The 19,527-nt window shown below is 47.3% G+C and overlaps 1 protein-coding gene across 1 annotated transcript; it reads left to right on the forward strand.

The window, feature by feature from the left end:
• The first annotated feature begins 3,349 nt into the window (after positions 1-3,349).
• Positions 3,350-18,199, forward strand: si:ch211-284e20.8 (uncharacterized protein LOC563738 homolog). Its single transcript, XM_064936099.1, is given in 11 exon segments — positions 3,350-3,379; positions 3,382-3,448; positions 3,451-3,542; positions 4,163-4,276; positions 6,629-6,707; positions 6,904-7,017; positions 7,020-7,078; positions 10,345-10,458; positions 10,673-10,771; positions 17,955-18,036; positions 18,039-18,199. Coding segments are annotated over 11 exon segments (1,011 nt in total).
• The last annotated feature ends 1,328 nt before the right edge of the window (positions 18,200-19,527 follow it).

The following is a 19,527-nucleotide window of genomic DNA, read 5'->3' on the forward strand; positions in this document are numbered from 1 at the left end:
GTTGAGGTGGGTTTGAGACAGTGTTGAGGTGGGTTTGAGACAGTGATGTTGAGGTGGGTTTGAGACAGTAATGTTGAGGTGGGTTTGAGACAGTGATGTTGAGGTGGGTTTGAGACAGTGTTGTTGAGGTGGGTTTGAGACAGTAATGTTGAGGTGGGTTTGAGACAGTGATGTTGAGGTGGGTTTGAGACAGTGTTGTTGAGGTGGGTTTGAGACAGTGATGTTGAGGTGGGTTTGAGACAGTGATGTTGAGGTGGGTTTGAGACAGTGATGTTGAGGTGGGTTTGAGACAGTGATGTTGAGGTGGGTTTGAGACAGTGTTGTTGAGGTGGGTTTGAGACAGTGTTGAGGTGGGTTTGAGACAGTGTTGAGGTGAGTTTGAGACAGTGATGTTGGGGTGGGTTTGAGACAGTGATGTTGAGGTGGGTTTGAGACAGTGATGTTGAGGTGGGTTTGAGACAGTGATGTTGAGGTGGGTTTGAGACAGTGATGTTGAGGTGGGTTTGAGACAGTGATGTTGAGCTGGGTTTGAGACAGTGATGTTGAGGTGGGTTTGAGACAGTGATGTTGAGGTGGGTTTGAGACAGTGTTGAGGTGGGTTTGAGACAGTGATGTTGAGGTGGGTTTGAGACAGTGATGTTGAGGTGGGTTTGAGACAGTGTTGAGGTGGGTTTGAGACAGTGTTGAGGTGGGTTTGAGACAGTGTTGAGGTGGGTTTGAGACAGTGTTGAGGTGGGTTTGAGACAGTGTTGAGGTGGGTTTGAGAAAGTGTTGAGGTGGGTTTGAGACAGTGTTGTTGAGGTGGGTTTGAGACAGTGTTGAGATGGGTTTGAGACAGTGATGTTGAGGTGGGTTTGAGACAGTAATGTTGAGGTGGGTTTGAGACAGTGTTGTTGAGTTGGGTTTGAGACAGTGTTGTTGAGGTGGGTTTGAGACAGTGATGTTGAGGTGGGTTTGAGACAGTGTTGTTGAGGTGGGTGTGAGACAGTGTTGTTGAGGTGGGTTTGAGACAGTGTTGAGGTGGGTTTGAGACAGTGATGTTGAGGTGGGTTTGAGACAGTGATGTTGAGGTGGGTTTGAGACAGTTATTTTGAGGTGGGTTTGAGACAGTGTTGAGGTGGGTTTGAGACAGTGTTGTTGAGGTGGGTTTGAGACAGTGTTGTTGAGGTGGGTTTGAGACAGTGTTGTTGAGGTGGGTTTGAGACAGTGTTGTTGAGTTGGGTTTGAGACAGTGTTGTTGAGGTGGGTTTGAGACAGTGATGTTGAGGTGGGTTTGAGACAGTGTTGTTGAGGTGGGTGTGAGACAGTGTTGTTGAGGTGGGTTTGAGACAGTGTTGAGGTGGGTTTGAGACAGTGATGTTGAGGTGGGTTTGAGACAGTGATGTTGAGGTGGGTTTGAGACAGTGATGTTGAGGTGGGTTTGAGACAGTGTTGTTGAGGTGGGTTTGAGACAGTGTTGTTGAGGTGGGTTTGAGACAGTGTTGAGGTGGGTTTGAGACAGTGTTGTTGAGTTGGGTTTGAGACAGTGTTGTTGAGGTGGGTTTGAGACAGTGTTGTTGAGGTGGGTTTGAGACAGTGTTGTTGAGGTGGGTGTGAGACAGTGATGTTGAGGTGGGTTTGAGACAGTGATGTTGAGGTGGGTTTGAGACAGTTATTTTGAGGTGGGTTTGAGACAGTGTTGAGGTGGGTTTGAGACAGTGTTGTTGAGGTGGGTTTGAGACAGTGTTGTTGAGGTGGGTTTGAGACAGTGTTGTTGAGGTGGGTTTGAGACAGTGTTGAGGTGGGTTTGAGACAGTGTTGTTGAGGTGGGTTTGAGACAGTGTTGAGGTGGGTTTGAGACAGTGTTGTTGAGGTGGGTTTGAGACAGTGTTGTTGAGGTGGGTTTGAGACAGTGATGTTGTGGTGGGTTTGAGACAGTGTTGAGGTGGGTTTGAGACAGTGTTGTTGAGGTGGGTTTGAGACAGTGTTGTTGAGGTGGGTTTGAGACAGTGATGTTGAGGTGGGTTTGAGACAGTGTTGTTGAGGTGGGTTTGAGACAGTGTTGTTGAGGTGGGTTTGAGACAGTGTTGAGGTGGGTTTGAGACAGTGTTGTTGAGGTGGGTTTGATTGGTTTTGTATGAGGATGAGCATAGGAGTGATGAAGATAGTACATGTGATGGATATGCCTAATCCACTTCATAAACCTTTGATATGGACAGGATGCTACTTTGTTATTCAGTCAGCCTTGCTGAAACTGCACCAGAGCAGAGCAATTCCACTGTGCTGTTCAGGGAATATCCCTGATGGGCTTCCTCTGCCATTAAGCCTTTTCTGCATTTAACATCCAGTATACAAAAGATAAATCACTGCATGGCATTGTTTGTCAATCAGAATGACAAGTTCACTACTTAAACAGAACAAGACTGGCACCCAGGCTACATGTTTCATTATTTGCAAACATGTTTTACATTCCATGTTGGAAAACAAAACACGTTAACTGAGATGCACAGTATCTGGTCCAAGAAACAGAAGCAGTTACACCCAGAGTCCCTGATCCATAAAGACACAGCACAATACAATATTTGTATACAATAATTATTGATCCATTTGCATGGAAATACTTTTTATTTTTTTATTTTATAGTACCCAGCCTGCTACATAACAGGCTGTGGCAGAGCAGGGGACTGTGGCAGAGCAGGGGACTGTGGCAGAGCATGGGGCTGTGGCAGAGCATGGGACTGTGGCAGAGCAGGGACTGTGGAAGAGCATGGGACTGTGGCAGAGCAGGGGACTGTGGCAGAGCAGGGGGCTGTGGCAGAGCAGGGGGCTGTGGCAGAGCAGGGGACTGTGGCAGAGCAGGGGGCTGTGGCAGAGCAGGGGGCTGTGGCAGAGCAGGGGACTGTGGCAGAGCATGGGACTGTGGCAGAGCATGGGACTGTGGCAGAGCATAGGACTGTGGCAGAGCATGGGGCTGTTGAGTACATAGGTTTCTTTGCTTAAGGTCACAATGGCGATAGGTAGTATTCCTGCAGATTTCCCAACAGGCAGCTCGAGGCTACTGCCCCCCCCCTCCCATTGAGTGAGGGTAAATATTTGTCTATTTCCACACCGAGCCCAAACCCCTCACTCAATGTTTAAATGTACGGAAAGTAATTGGTCAACTGCAGATAAAGCTGTATTTGCATGTGTTCTGGGGAAGAGGGCAAAGTTGACTAGCTGAGTTCCTGTAGGGGCCTTGGACGTCCTCTCCTCCTACCCCTCTCAGTCTACGTATGGTACGCCCCCCTGGGCCGCAGCCCAAGCTTCTTTAGCCTCGTTTCCTCATTAGCATGAGCGACCAGGCTAACACGGGGTGCTGTGTACAGTAAGGATGTGGGTCTGTGTGTGGCTGGTGGCCCTGTGTGTGTGTGTTGGCATGGGGGTAGCCCCTCCCCGGTGACCCCTGCGGTGGTGTGCCAGGGCCCGGAGGTCCAGAGGAAGGCCTGGACCAGATCAATTCTGACCTCACCGAAGGATTCATCCTCAGCCTCAACAGAGTCTATGATGTCAGCCAGTAGACAGGGGTGAGGCTAGTCAACGGCAGGGTAGCCTAGTGGTTAGAGCATTGGACTAGTAACCAGAAGGTTGCAAGTTCAAACCCCCAAGCTGACAAGGTACAAATCTGTCGTTCTGCCCCTGAACAGGCAGTTAACCCACTGTTCCCAGGCCGTCATTGAAAATAAGAATGTGTTCTTAACTGACTTGCCTGGTTAAATAAAGGTTAAAAAAAATTTTTTAAACTAGCTACTGTACTACTCTTCCTGTTTAATAAAAGGGTTTTTATAGTTAATGAAACAATGCAAAAGTTTTTATTTTCCTGTCTTTTGAGCACAAATTTTACAGAAAAGATAAAGGTGAGTAAAGGTGCTGTGTATAGTTGTATAATTTCTGTTTTAACAAATCACAACAGCTTGTATGGTTCTCTATTAGAAATTGATACTGCCCTCTAGTGTCCAAGAGAGGTAAGTTCTAAAGTGTTTGCGAAATCTACAACCCCCTAAAGTAAATACATGTAAATTGGTCAGTAATGAGAGTATTTGACAAATGATAATATTTGAGCTGTTAAATTGCTATTGCACGCATTGTTGAGCTTTCCACTCCTTTAGTGGAGCATCTGCCTCCCTACCTCCACCTCTCTCCCCAGGAAGGAGCAGGCGTGCTGTTCAACCTGACCATAGACGTGCTGGAGACAAAGTGTCATGTGATTAGCAAGAAGCCGTGGAAGAAATGTGAAGTAAAGGATGTAGCTAACGTACCAGTAAGCAGTCTACCATATAGGGATGTATGGGTTTATAGGGAGTGGGGAGTTAGGCTTATAGGGAGTGGGGAGTTAGGCTTATAGGGAGTGGGGAGTTAGGCGTATAGGGAGTGGGGAGTTGGGCATTTAGGGAGTGGGGAGTTAGGCTTATAGGGATTGGGGAGTTGGGCTTATAGGGAGTGGGGAGTTAGGCATTTAGGGAGTGGGGAGTTAGGCGTATAGGGAGTGGGGAGTTGGGCATTTAGGGAGTGGGGAGTTAGGCTTATAGGGAGTGGGGAGTTAGGCTTATAGGGAGTGGGGAGTTAGGCTTATAGGGAGTGGGGAGTTAGGCTTATAGGGATTGGGGAGTTGGGCTTATAGGGAGTGGGGAGTTAGGCTTATAGGGAGTGGGGAGTTAGGCTTATAGGGAGTGGGGAGTTAGGCTTATAGGGAGTGGGGAGTTAGGCCTATAAGGAGTGGGGAGTTAGGCCTATAAGGAGTGGGGAGTTAGGCTTATAGGGAGTGGGGAGTTAGGCTTATAGGGAGTGGGGAGTTAGGCTTATAGGGAGTGGGGAGTTAGGCTTATAGGGAGTGGGGAGTTAGGCTTATAGGGAGTGGGGAGTTAGGCTTATAGGGAGTGGGGAGTTGGGCTTATATGGAGTGGGGAGTTAGGCTTATAGGGAGTGGGGAGTTGGGCTTATAGGGAGTGGGGAGTTGGGCTTATAGGGAGTGGGGAGTTAGGCTTATAGGGAGTGGGGAGTTAGGCTTATAGGGAGTGGGGAGTTAGGCTTATAGGGAGTGGGGAGTTAGGCTTATAGGGAGTGGGGAGTTGGGCTTATATGGAGTGGGGAGTTAGGCTTATAGGGAGTGGGGAGTTGGGCTTATAGGGAGTGGGGAGTTGGGCTTATAGGGAGTGGGGAGTTAGGCTTATAGGGAGTGGGGAGTTAGGCTTATAGGGAGTGGGGAGTTAGGCTTATAGGGAGTGGGGAGTTGGGCTTATAGGGAGTGGGGAGTTGGGCTTATAGGGAGTGGGGAGTTAGGCTTATAGGGAGTGGGGAGTTAGGCTTATAGGGAGTGGGGAGTTGGGCTTATAGGGAGTGGGGAGTTAGGCTTATAGGGAGTGGGGAGTTAGGCTTATAGGGAGTGGGGAGTTAGGCGTATAGGGAGTGGGGAGTTAGGCTTATAAGGAGTGGGGAGTTAGGCTTATAGGGAGTGGGGAGTTAGGCTTATAGGGAGTGGGGAGTTAGGCTTATAGGGAGTGGGGAGTTGGGCTTATATGGAGTGGGGAGTTAGGCTTATAGGGAGTGGGGAGTTAGGCTTATAGGGAGTGGGGAGTTAGGCTTATAGGGAGTGGGGAGTTGGGCTTATAGGGAGTGGGGAGTTGGGCTTATAGGGAGTGGGGAGTTAGGCTTATAGGGAGTGGGGAGTTAGGCTTATAGGGAGTGGGGAGTTGGGCTTATAGGGAGTGGGGAGTTAGGCTTATAGGGAGTGGGGAGTTAGGCTTATAGGGAGTGGGGAGTTAGGCGTATAGGGAGTGGGGAGTTAGGCTTATAAGGAGTGGGGAGTTGGGCTTATAGGGAGTGGGGAGTTAGGCTTATAAGGAGTGGGGAGTTAGGCTTATAGGGAGTGGGGAGTTGGGCTTATAGGGAGTGGGGAGTTAGGCTTATAAGGAGTGGGGAGTTGGGCGTATAGGGAGTGGGGAGTTAGGCTTATAAGGAGTGGGGAGTTAGGCTTATAGGGAGTGGGGAGTTGGGCTTATAGGGAGTGGGGAGTTAGGCTTATAAGGAGTGGGGAGTTAGGCTTATAGGGAGTGGGGAGTTAGGCTTATAGGGAGTGGGGAGTTAGGCTTATAGGGAGTGGGGAGTTAGGCTTATAGGGAGTGGGGAGTTAGGCTTATAGGGAGTGGGGAGTTAGGCTTATAGGGAGTGGGGAGTTGGGCTTATAGGGAGTGGGGAGTTAGGCTTATAGGGAGTGGGGAGTTAGGCTTATAGGGAGTGGGGAGTTAGGCTTATAGGGAGTGGGGAGTTAGGCTTATAGGGAGTGGGGAGTTAGGCTTATAGGGAGTGGGGAGTTAGGCTTATAGGGAGTGGGGAGTTAGGCTTATAGGGAGTGGGGAGTTAGGCTTATAGGGAGTGGGGAGTTGGGCTTATAGGGAGTGGGGAGTTGGGCTTATAGGGAGTGGGGAGTTAGGCTTATAGGGAGTGGGGAGTTAGGCTTATAGGGAGTGGGGAGTTAGGCTTATAGGGAGTGGGGAGTTAGACAATGCCAGTCATGGAGTTGTCATGCTAAACTTGACAACGGAGTAAGCACCATCTGGCACCAGCCTAGTGGAGAGTGGGATCTGTGAATTAAACAACTCTTACCACTCCACAGGTGTATGGGCATTGTATGGCATCTATCTCTGTTGGGAAGAATGTGGAACTGCGCAGCTATAAATGTGCCATCCAACAAGGTAGAGTCTGTTTATATAGACTCAGTAGGGCTCACTGGTCAGGTCATGAGGTCAGGAACAATATACAGTAGCTACTGTAACCACAAAACCTTTTCAGTTCAATGACTTACTGGTGCATTGAACCTTTGGTTTTACCAACGTGTAGCGACGGCCTGTAGTGAACTGTAACACCCCTAACCTTTGACCTTGTGTTCAGTGCCTGCCACGGTCATCGTCGACACGTGCCCAGACTGTCCAACAGTAGTGCAGCTGGATGACCCCATCCTAGCGGAGACGACCAATCTGATCCTCCAGAAATACAATAGAATGAATCGCCAAACTACTTCATCCTCCTCAACGTAACAGGAACTAGAATGCAGGACTGTGAGACCGTCCTGTTGTAGACCTACAGCTGAAGTCGGAAGTGTACATACACCTTAGCCAAATACATTTAAACTCAGTTTTTCACAATTCCTGATAGTCCTGGTAAACATTCTCTATCTTAGGTCAGTTAGGATCACCACTTTATTTTACGAACGTGAAATGTCAGAATAATAGTAGAGAGAGAAATATTAATTTCAGCTTGTATTTCTTTCATCACATTCCCAATGGTTCAGAAGTTTACATACACTCAATTTGTATTTGGTAGCATTGCCTTTAAATTGTTTAACCTGGGTCAAACGTTTCGGGTAGCCTTCCACAAGCTTCCCACAATAAGTTGGGTGAATTTTGGCCCATTCCTCTTGACAGAGCTGGGGTAACTGAGTCAGGTTTGTAGGCCTCCTTGCTCGCACACGCTTTTTCAGTTCTGCCCACATATTTTCTATAGGATTGAGGTCAGGGCTTTGTGATGGCCACTTCAATACCTTGACTTTATTATCCTTAAGCCATTTTGCCACAACTTCGGGAGTATGCTTGGGGTCATTGTCCATTTGTAAGACCCATTTGCGACCAAGCTTTAACTTCCTGACTGATCTCTTCAGATGTTGCTTCAATACATACACATCATTTTCCGTCCTCATGATTCCATCTATTTTGTGAAGTCCCTCCTGCATCAAAAACACCCCCACAACATGATGCTGCCACCCCCGAGCTTCACGGTTGGGATGGTATTCTTCAGCTTGCAAGGATCCCCCTTTTTCCTCCAAACATAACAATGGTCATTATGGTCATTTCTCCAAAAAGTATGATCTTTGTCCCCATGTGCAGTTGCAAACTGTAGTCTGGCTTTATTATGGTGGTTTGGAGCAGTGGCTTCTCCTTGCTGAGCGGCCTTTCAGGTTACGTTGATATAGGACTCGTTTTACTGTGGATATAGATACTTTTGTACCTGTTTCCTCCAGCATCTTCACAAGGTCCTTTGCTGTTCTGGGATTGATTTGCACTTTTCGCACCAAAGTACGTTCATCTCTAGGAGACAGAACACATCTCCTTCCTGAGCAGTGTTACGGTTGTGTGGTCCCATGGTGTTTATACTTGCGTACTATTGTTTGTACAGATGAATGTAGTACCTTCAGGCGTTTGGAAATTGCTCCCAAGGATGAACCAGACTTGTGAAGGTCTACAAAAGGTCTTGGCTGATTAGTTTTGATTTTCCCATGATGTTAAGCAAAGAGGCACTGAGTTTGAAGGTAGGCCTTGAAATACATCCACAGGTACACCTCCAATTGACTCAAATGATTGATGTCAATTAGCCTATCAGAAGCTTCTAAAGCCATGACGTAATTTTCTGGAATTTTCCAAGCTGTTTAAAGGCACAATCAACTTAGTGTATGTAAACTTCTGACCCACTGGAATTGTGAAACAGTGAGTTGTAAGTGAAATAATCTGTCTGTAAACAATTGTTGGAAAAATGACTTGTGTCATGCACAAAGTAGGTGTCCTAACCGACTTGCCGAAATTATAGTTTGTTAACAAGAATTTTGTGTAGTGGTTGAAAAACGAGTTTTAATGACTCCAACTTAAGTGTATGTAAACTTCCGACTTCAACTGTATGTCAGATATGAAATGTTTTGCTATTGGAGAGGAGTAGAATGTAATCCACCATGTCAGACGGTGAAACAAAAATCAGAAGAGTAATTTGAAGGGAATAGATGTGTCGTTCACAATTAAAAACTTGATGTTGTATAAAACTACACTGAACAAAAATATAAAACGCAACATGAAAAAATGTCAAAGATTTTACTGAGTTATAGTTCATATAAAGGAAATCAGCCAATTGAAATCAATGCATTAGGCCCTAATCTATGGATTTCACATGACTGGGAATCTGTTGGTCACAGAAACCTTAGAAAAAAGGTAGGGGCTTGGATCAAAACAAGCCAGTATCTGGTGTGACCACCATTTACCTCATGCAGCGTGACACATCTCCTTCGCATAGAGTTGATCAGGCTGTTGATTGTGACCTGTGGAATGTTGTTCCACTCCTCTTCAATGGCTGTGCGAAGTTGCTGGATATTGGCGGGAACTGGAACACGCTGTCATAAACATCGATGCAGAGCATCCCAAGCGTGCTCAATGGGTGACATGTCTAGAGTATGCAGGCCATGGAAGAACTGGGACATTTAACTTCCAGGAATTGTGTACAGATCCTTGTGACATGGGGCCGTGCATTATCATGCTGAAACATGAGGTGATGGTGACGGATGAATGGCACGACAATGGACCTCGATGGCATTCAAACTGCCATCAATAAAATGCAACTGCGCTCATTGTCCATAGCTTATGCCTGCCCATACCATAACCCCACCACCACCATAGTGAACTCTTTTCACAATGTTGACATGAGTTAACCGCATGCCTGTGGCCACTGAAGTCGGTTACGACGCCAAACTGCAGTCAGGTCAAGACCCTGGTGAGGACGATGAGCATGCAGATGAGCTTCCCTGAGACGGTTTCTGGCAGTTTGTGCAAAAATTATTTGGTTGTGCAAATCAACAGTTCAGTCATCTGTCTGGGTGGCTGGTCTCAGACAATCCTACAGGTGAAGAAGCCGGATGTGGAGGTCCTTGGCTGGCGTGGATACACGAGGCCTGCGGTTGTGAGGCCGGTTGAACATACTGCCAAATTCTCTAAAACGACATTGGAGACGGCTTATGGTAGAGAAATGAGCATTATATTCTCTGGCAACTGTCCTGGTGGACATTCCTGCAGCCAGTATGCCAATTTGAGACATCTGTGGCATTGTGTTGTGTGATAAAACTGCCACTCCACTCAACTCTCTCTGATTGCCTGTGAAGAGATTTTGCAAGTTATATCTTCAGCTACCCATTCTAAAGCTTCAGAAGACAGTGTAATGAGTGTCTGGAGGTCTCTGACTAACGAGGTAACATTCATGATTGCTTCTGTTACTGGATTTATTTGCCACACATTGTTGTTTATTGTCCCCAGCACAAGGTGCACCTGTGTAATGATCATGCCGCTTCATCAGCTTCTTGATATGCCACACCTGTCAGGTAGATGGATTATTTTGGCAAAGGAGAAATCTTACCTGACAAGGATGTAAACAAATGTGTGTACAAAATTTGAGCTAAATAAGCTTTTTGTGCATATGGAATATTTCTGGGATGTTTTATTTCAGCTCATGAAATATGGGACCAACACTTTATTTGTTGCGTTTATATTTTTCTTCAGTAGATTTCAAGTTCAAAGTATACAGTGGGTGGTGGGTCCGGCCTACTTTGTAGAGTTCACCATCAGAGAGACGGTCTGTGCTAAGAACACTCCTGACGTCGATTTGACCCAGTGTAAAATGATGGACTGTGAATTTGCAGTGAGTACAGTACCACACTACATCTACACACTGTCTATCACATGATTTGAAATAGGGAAAAGGGAACAAAAATCATCATTTGTATGTGGCAAGCTGACAGCTATTCAGCGGAGGAAAGCAGACTACTGTAGAACCACATCAGTCTCAGCGAGATCACTAGCATCATATCGTATTTCTCTATTTGAGCAATCCAATTCCGTTTTCTGTCGCCTAGAACAAGGCCTTCTGCACAGGCTCTCACACCACTCTGGATGATGGCACGTTTCAGACCAAACTCCCCATCGAGGTGAAGTGTGAAATCTTTGAACCAGAGGTAGGAATCTTCCACAACAGTGCCATCACTGCCATGCCACATAGTAACCTCAGTAACTGAGAGACCAAGATAGTAGTCATAGAAACCTCAGTAACTGAGAGACCAGCATAGTAGTCATAGTAACCTCAGTCACTGAGAGACCAGCATAGTAGTCATAGTAACCTCAGTAACTGAGAGACCAGCATAGTAGTCATAGTAACCTCAGTAACTGAGAGACCAGCATAGTAGTCATAGTAACCTCAGTAACTGAGAGACCAGCATAGTAGTCATAGTAACCTCAGTAACTGAGAGACCAGCATAGTAGTCATAGAAACCTCAGTAACTGAGAGATCAGCATAGTAGTCATAGTAACCTCAGTAACTGAGAGATCAGCATAGTAGTCATAGTAACCTCAGTCACTGAGAGACCAGCATAGTGTCAGGACCCAGTTGCGAACCTGGGTCTCCGGAGTGAAAAACAGTCACTTAACCAACTGAGCCACGAATAGTCAGCAGAACCCAGAAGATGAGGCAGACACAGCAGTACTTAAGACGGTGTATTTAATAAAGTAAAAAGGAGAAGTCCTTCAATACAAAAATGGCAAATCCAAAAGGTGGTAGGAATAGCACAAAAAGCCTCAAGAGATACTCAAAATCAGAATTCCACAAGAGCATCCACCGGAATCGACAAGAATACACAGAACACTAGGGCTGGGTGCTAACATACAAACACAGAGCACAGAACTGAGGGAAACTAAGGGTTTAAATACAATCTGGGGAAACGAGGCACAGGTGCAGATAATAATGGGGAACAAGGGAAAAAACATAAGGTCAAAAAGCACAATGGGGGCATCTAGTGACCAAAACCCGGAACAACCCTGGCCAAATCCTGACAGAATCCCCCCCCTAGGAACGGCTCCTGACGTTCCTACCAGCTCTCTCAGGGTGGAGGGCCCTGAACTGACGAATGAGGTCAGGGTCCAGGATGTCTTTGGCAGGAACCCAGGAGCGCTCCTCGGGACCGTAGCCTTCCCAGTCCACCAGATACTGCCAGGACCGCTGCACCCGGCGGGAATCCAGTATCCGATGGACGGTATAAGCCGGCTGGCCTCCAATGACACGAGGCGGAGGGGGAGGTCTGTCTGCCGGGACAAGGGGAGAAAAACAACAGGTTTTAACAATGAAATGTGAAATGTGGGATTAATCTTAAGGGATCTGGGTAAGTGTAGGCGATAAGAAACTGGGTTAACTCTCCTGGCAACCTTGAAGGGACCGATGTATTTTTGGGACAGCTTGCGAGACTCCACCCGTAGAGGTAAGTCTCTTGTGGAGAGCCAGACTCTCTGGCCGGGCGCAGGGTAGGCCCGGGACAGCGACGTCTGTTGGCTTGTTGTTGGTACCTCTGTGAGGAACGCATAAGATTAAGACGGGTCTTCCTCCACATAAGCCGACAGCGTCTGACGAACTTCAAGGCTGAAGGCACTCTGACTTCTGCCTCCTGGTCCGGGAACAATGGAGGAGCATAGCCAAACTGACACTCGTGCGGGGACATACCAGTGGAGGAGGAGCGCAAGGTGTTGTGCGCGTATTCGGCCCAAACAATAAAGGATGACCATGTGGACGGGTTGTCACGAGTCATACATCGGAGGGTGGTTTCCAGCTCTTGATTCATCCTCTCTGTTTGGCCGTTGGACTCCGGATGGTACCCTGAAGATAGACTGGCAGAAGCCCCCATGAGTTGGCAGAAGGCCTTCCAAAACCTTGAGGCGAACTGGGGACCTCTGTCAGAAACCATATCTTGATGAATGCCGAAGACTCGGAACACATGATTAATTACCAACTCAGCCGTTTCCTTGGCAGAAGGTAACTTAGTCAGAGGGACAAACCTGGCCGCCTTTGAAAACCTGTCGATTATGACTAAGATAGTAGTATTGCCATGGGATGGAGGAAGTCCAGTAATAAAGTCCAATGAGATATGGGACCAGGGTCTGTGAGGAACAGGTAAAGGGTGAAGGAGTCCTTGAGGGCGGAGGTGAGAAGATTTGCCCTGGCAGCACACGGGACAGGCATTGACGAAAGTGGCAACGTCTTCTCTTATGGTAGGCCACCAGAACTTACGCTGGATGAACTCCAAGGTGCGACCTACGCCCGGATGACAGGTGAGGCGAGAGGAGTGCCCCCACAGAAGGACCTGAGTCCTCACTGCCTTGGGGACAAACAACCGATTGGCAGGACCTCCTTTCGGGTCCGGTTCGCTAGCTTGAGCACGTCTCACGGTATCCTCAACTTGCCACGAGATCGGAGCCACAATCTTAGCAGCAGGAAGGACAGGCATGTCCGTGTCATCTCGAATGGCAGGAGCGTAGACTCGGGACAGGGCATCCGGTTTGAGATTCTTCGACCCGGGCCGATAGGTGAGGATAAACTGGAATCGATTGAAGAAAAGAGACCATCTAGCTTGTCTAGAGTTCAACCGCTTCGCCTGCTGGATATACTCCAGATTTTTGTGGTCCGTAAGCACTTGAAACGGGTGAGAAGCCCCCTCGAGCCAGTGTCTCCATTCCTTCAATGCCATCTTAACCGCTAGGAGTTCACGATCCCCCACATCGTAGTTCCTCTCAGTCGGGGTAAGCCGGTGTGAGAAGAAAGCGCACGGATGAAGCTTCTTGTCTTCACCCCTCTGAGACAGGACAGCTCCAACACCAACCTCTGATGCGTCTACCCCCACCACAAATGGTTCATCCGTAGTCGGTAGTATCAGGATGGGAGCAGAGAGAACGCGCTGCTTGAGTCCTTGGAAGGCCGTCTCAGCTTCTCTTCCCCACAAAAACCTTGCATTGCCACCCTTGGTTAAAGCTGAGAGAGGGGCTGCCACCAAGCTGAAGTTCTTGATGAACTTGCGGTAAAAGTTTGTGAAGCCCAGGAAACGTTGAACTTCCTTAACGGATTTGGGGGTGGGCCAATCCGCTACCGCCCCTACCTTCCTGGGGTCCATTTGGACTCGACCGGGTTCCACTACAAATCCCAGGAATTGTACTCGGGATGAATGGAATTCACATTTTTCCGGCTTAACGTACAGATGGCTGTCTAGGAGGCGTTTGAGTACTTGTCTGACATGCTTAGTGTGTTCTTGAAGGGAGCTCGAAAAGATGAGGATGTCATCCAAGTAAACGAACACAAATATGTTAAGCATATCCCTAAGCACATCGTTTATGAGCGCTTGGAACACCGCTGGGGCGTTGGTCAGGCCGAAGGGCATCACCAAGTATTCATAGTGACCAGTAGGCGTGTTGAAAGCGGTCTTCCACTCGTCACCAGGTCTGATCCGCACAAGATGGTATGCGTTCCGCAGGTCAAGCTTAGTGAAAACAACTGCTTCCTGGAGCAGCTCGAAGGCTGTGGCCATAAGGGGTAGCGGGTAACGGTTACGGACGGTTATGGCATTGAGTCCCCGGTAGTCGATGCAAGGACGTAATCCACCGTCTTTCTTGGCCACAAAGAAAAAACCTGCTCCCGCCGGGGAGGTGGATGGACGCATGAGGCCTGCTTCCAGAGCGTCCTTGATGTAGGTATCCATAGCAGCTCGTTCGGGTGGAGATAGGGAAAAGATCCGACCCCTGGGGGGGCAAGTGCCCGGAAACAGGTCGATGGGGCAATCGTAAGGTCTATGGGGTGGTAGCATGGTGGCCTTCTGTTTGCTAAACACCAGTTTGAGGTCATGGTAACACTCGGGAACTCGGGTCAGGTCGATGGATTCTAAAGACTCGGGAGTAGAACTCGGGGAATTCTGGAAAATACAAGTAGCTTGGCACGTAGGACCCCACTGCTTGATAGTGCCCATAGACCAGTCGATGTGAGGGTTATGGCTGTGAAGCCAGGGGTATCCAAGGACGAGAGGGAACTCGGAACAGGAGATCAAATGAAAGTTCATCAATTCCTGGTGTTGTGAAACTGAAAGTCGCAAGGAGGTAGTGACATGAGTGACAAGTCCAGATCCCAAAGGGCTTCCATCCAATGTAGTGACCCTCATGGGTTCACTTAGAGGTTCAGAGGGAACGCCATTCTCCTTCGCCCAGACACCATCCATGAAGTTACCTGCGGCTCCAGAGTCTACCAAGGCTTGAAGGTGAAGCTTGTGGTTGTCCCAGGAGAGGGTGACTGGAATGAGCAGACGGGAGTTGGACGGATGGGAGGAGGTTATGTTTCCCGTTACAGTTCCCCCCGGTCTGTACGGGACAGAGCGTTTCCCTGGAGCCCGGGACACGTGGAACGGAAATGGCCCGGTTTGCCGCAATATAGACAGCGTCTCTCCCTCATCCAGCGGTCTCTCTCAGCCTGGGAGATGCGTCCAATCTGCATGGGTTCCGATGGAGCCAGCGAGGATAAAGGTGGGGACTCGGAGCTGGGACTGATAGGGGCTAGAGGTCTACGGTTGAGTTCTCTCTCTCTCAGACGCTGGTCAATGCGTGAGGCCAAATTGATCAGGGACTCGAGATTGTCCGGTGGTTCCCGAGTGGCCAGTTCGTCTTGGATAGTGTCAGAAAGGCCTTTCAGAAAGCACACCGTGAGCGCCTCGTTGTTCCAGCCACTTGCTGCTGCCACCGTGCGGAACTGGATGGCATAGTCCGTCACGCTGCGCCAACCTTGGTGGAGAGTCAGGAGCTGTTTGGCTGAGTCAGAACCACTGCTTGGGCCTTGAAACACTCGTTTGAATTCCTCAGCAAAGGCAGAGTAGCTGGCACAGCAGGAACTATGGGCATCCCACACAGCAGTAGCCCAGGCCAGGGCTTTTTCCGACAGCAGGGTGATGATATAAGCGATCTTAGACCGGTCGGTGGGAAACGACGAGGGTTGTAGCTCAAAGGAGAGAGAACATTGGGTGAGAAACCCTTTACAAGCACTTGGATCACCTGAGAACCGTTGGGGAGGTGGAAGACGAGGTTCAGCCATGGGGTTAACTGCCATGGGTACGTGAATCTGAGGTACTGGGACGGGAACTGTTGCCGGGGTAAGACGATCAGATATTTGCTTAACTCTTGAAACTCCCCATCCCGGATCCGGGATTGTGACTAAGCCTCAGGCTCATTAGCATAACGCAACGTTAACGATTTCTGAAAATCGCAAATAAAATTAAAATAATGCGTTTGCTCTCAAGCTTAGCCTTTTCTTAACAACACTGTCATCTCAGATTTTCAAAATATGCTTTTGAACCATAGAAATTGACTAATTTGTGTAAGAGTATGCAAAGCTAGCATAGCATTTTGTGTAGCATGTAGCACGCAACATTTTCACAAAAGCCAGATAACCAAATAAATAAAATCATTTACCTTTGAAGAGCTTCTGATGTTTTCAATGAGGAGACTCCCAGCCACATACCAGATGCGCAGTGTTTCCTGAAAGCGTCTGTGTGTAGGAGAAATCGTTCCGTTTTCTACATTGCGCCTGGCTACCGAAACGAACCGAAAATGCAGTCACCTACAACGTGAAACTTTTTCCGGATTAACTACATAATATCGACCGAAACATGGCAAACGTTGTTTGGAATCAATCCTCAAGGTGTTTTTTCACATATCTCTTCATTGACATGCAGTTCGTGGAAGCTTGCTTCTCTCTCTGTGCCCCATGGAAAAATACTGGCAGGTGACTTTTGCGCACCAATTTCGGCGCAGGACACCGGGCGGACACGTGGTAAATGTGGTCTCTTATGGTCAATCTTCCAATGATCTGCCTACAAATACGTCACAATGCTGCAGACACCTTGGGGAAACGACAGAAAAGGCAGACTCATTCCTCTTGCGTTCACAGCCATATAAGGAGATCATGAAAGACAGAGCCTCAAAAATCCTTGTCATTTCCTGGATGCCAAGTCATCTTGGTTTTGCCTGAAGCTCACGTTAAAGGGCACGCACAGAGAAGATATTTGTATTTCTGGACACGTCAGAGTGTTTTCTTTCGAACAGTAGCAATTATATGCATAGTCGAGCATCTTTTTGTGACAAAATATCTTGTTTAAAACGGGAATGTTTTTCTTCCAAAAATGAAATAGCGCCACCATAGGTGTAAGAGGTTAATGGAAGTCAGCATCTCCGACAGAAGATGAGAATGTCTAGCCATTAAGGCCTCTTGCTGAACCAGGGCGGCTTCGTGGCGTTGGACAGTCTCCTGGTGGTGGGACAGCATGGCAAAAAGGTCCTGGGAACTGGCTGCCTCTGGGTTCATTTTTGGCTCTGTGTTTCTGTCAGGACCCGGTTGCGAACCTGGGTCTCCGGAGTGAGAAATAGTCACTTAACCAACTGAGCCACGAATAGTCAGCAGAACCCAGAAGATGAGGCAGACACAGCAGTACTTAAGACGGTGTATTTAATAAAGTAAAAAGGAGAAGTCCTTCAATACAAAAATGGCAAATCCAAAAGGTGGTAGGAATAGCACAAAAAGCCTCAAGAGATACTCAAAAACAGAATTCCACAAGAGCATCCACCGGAATCGACAAGAATACACAGAACACTAGGGCTGGGTGCTAACATACAAACACAGAGCACAGAACTGAGGGAAACTAAGGGTTTAAATACAATCAGGGGAAACGAGGCACAGGTGCAAATAATAATGGGGAACAAGGGAAAAAACATAAGGTCAAAAAGCACAATGGGGGCATCTAGTGACCAAAACCCGGAACAACCCTGGCCAAATCCTGACACATAGTAGTCATAGTAACCTCAGTAACTGAGAGACCAGCATTGTGGTCATAGAAACCTCAATAACTGAGAGACCAACATAGCAGTCATAGTAACCTCATTAACTGAGAGACCAGCATAGTAGTCATAGTAACCTCAGTAACTGAGAGACCAGCATTGTGGTCATAGAAACCTCAATAACTGAGAGACCAACATAGCAGTCATAGTAACCTCATTAACTGAGAGACCAACATAGTAGTCATAGTAACCTCAGTAACTGAGAGACCAACATAGTAGTCATAGTAACCCCAGTAACTGAGAGACCAGCATAGTAGTCATAGTAACCTCAGTAACTGAGCAGAGGAGACCTCTGCAATGCAGGCCTTTGTTCCATCCAGATCTGACTAAATTGTGGTCTAAATTCAAGCCCAAGACTATGTCTAGGTCTGGGGGAAAGCGGTTGATCTGGGAGTGGGCATACCATTTCAATTGGATTTTACAAATAAAGTTATCATTATTATGTCCATCTCTCAGGCTGCCAAGGCAGAAGAGGAGGCCCATATCAGAGGAGACAGTGGGCATCAGAGTGAAGATGAGGACCTGCACCCCTATGAGCACCCCCCCCAACTCCAATCAGGCTTCCCCCAGACTGAAGACTGAAGGGCTCGTTGGGTATAGTGGTGGTTCTACCTCCCCCTCATGTGCCACCGCCTCCAAGAGCCTCACTGGCAGCAAGCAACTGTCCAGCCAAGAGAATTGATTTGAGCCAAGAGGACTGATTTGAGCCAAGAGGATTTGATTGATAAACATCTTCAACTGTCCAGCCAAGAGGATTGATTTGAGCCAAGAGGATTTGATTGATAAACATCTTCAACTGTCCAGCCAAGAGGATTGATTTGAGCCAAGAGGATTTGATTGATAAACATCTTCCGTTACTGCAATAACAGCTTATTAACACTTTCCTGAGGTACAAAGCTACTTTGGTAACAAAGGAAAACTTAAAGAACTATGACTCAAAACACTTCCCCTTTTTTTACCCTCGCTGGACAATGTTCACCTTTTTGTTGTTGTTGTTGCTGCTATCTCAGATCACATACGTAAAGAATTCCACAACATTGTACTGTATGATAATAACTATGATAGCTTGCAAATTTATCAGAGCAATAAATGTATAGTTTAGCCTACAATGTATACAGAATATTTTCAGTGGTTATAATAATGTATTGTGTGATTGTAGCCAATTCAATTTACCATTAAAAATGTTTTCATCTGATGTGAAGAGCAACTGTGTGTGTTTCAAAAGCATGATGTTAACCAAATTACTCTCAAAAATATTTCATAATCTGCCAGTGTAGTACAGCAGATGGGATGTTGTGGTGAAGGTAGCCATGCGTCAACATTTACCAATATGCTATGAACGTCCTGCCTACTTCCTGGTTCAAGTCCCGTACTGTTTTTAAATGAGCTTCAAGCTTATATCATCAAATTCATTCATATATATATACATATATATATAATAGTAGAGGGAATGATTTATTTCAACTTTTATTTTTTTCATCACATTTCCAGTGGGTCAGAAGTTTACATACACTCAATTAGTATTTGGTAGCATTGCCTTTAAATTGTTTAACTTGGGTCAAATGTTTTGGGTAGCCTTCCACAAGCTTCCCACAATAAGTTGGGTGAATTTTGGCCCATTCCTCTTGACAGAACTGGTGTAACGGAGTCAGGTTTGTAGGCCTTCTTGCTCGCACACGCTTTTTCAGTTCTGCCCACAAATTTTTTTATAGAATTGAGGTCAGGGCTTTGTGATGGCCACTCCAATACCTCGACTTTGTTGTCCTTAAGCCATTTTGCCACAACGTTGGAAGTATGCTTGGGGTCATTGTCCATTTGGAAGACCTATGTGTGGCCAAGCCTCAACTTCTAGACTGATGTCTTGAGATGTTGCTTCAATATATCCACATAATTTTCCGTCCTCATGATGCCATCACTTTTGTGAAGTGCACCAGTCCCTCCTGCAGCAAAGAACCCCCACAACATGATGCTGCTACCCCCGTGCTTCAAGGTTGGGATGGTGTTCTTCGGCTTGCAAGCCTCTCCCTTT

This window comes from Oncorhynchus masou, chromosome 24 (genome assembly GCF_036934945.1).
Source record: "Oncorhynchus masou masou isolate Uvic2021 chromosome 24, UVic_Omas_1.1, whole genome shotgun sequence".
Taxonomy (NCBI): Eukaryota; Metazoa; Chordata; class Actinopteri; order Salmoniformes; family Salmonidae; genus Oncorhynchus; species Oncorhynchus masou.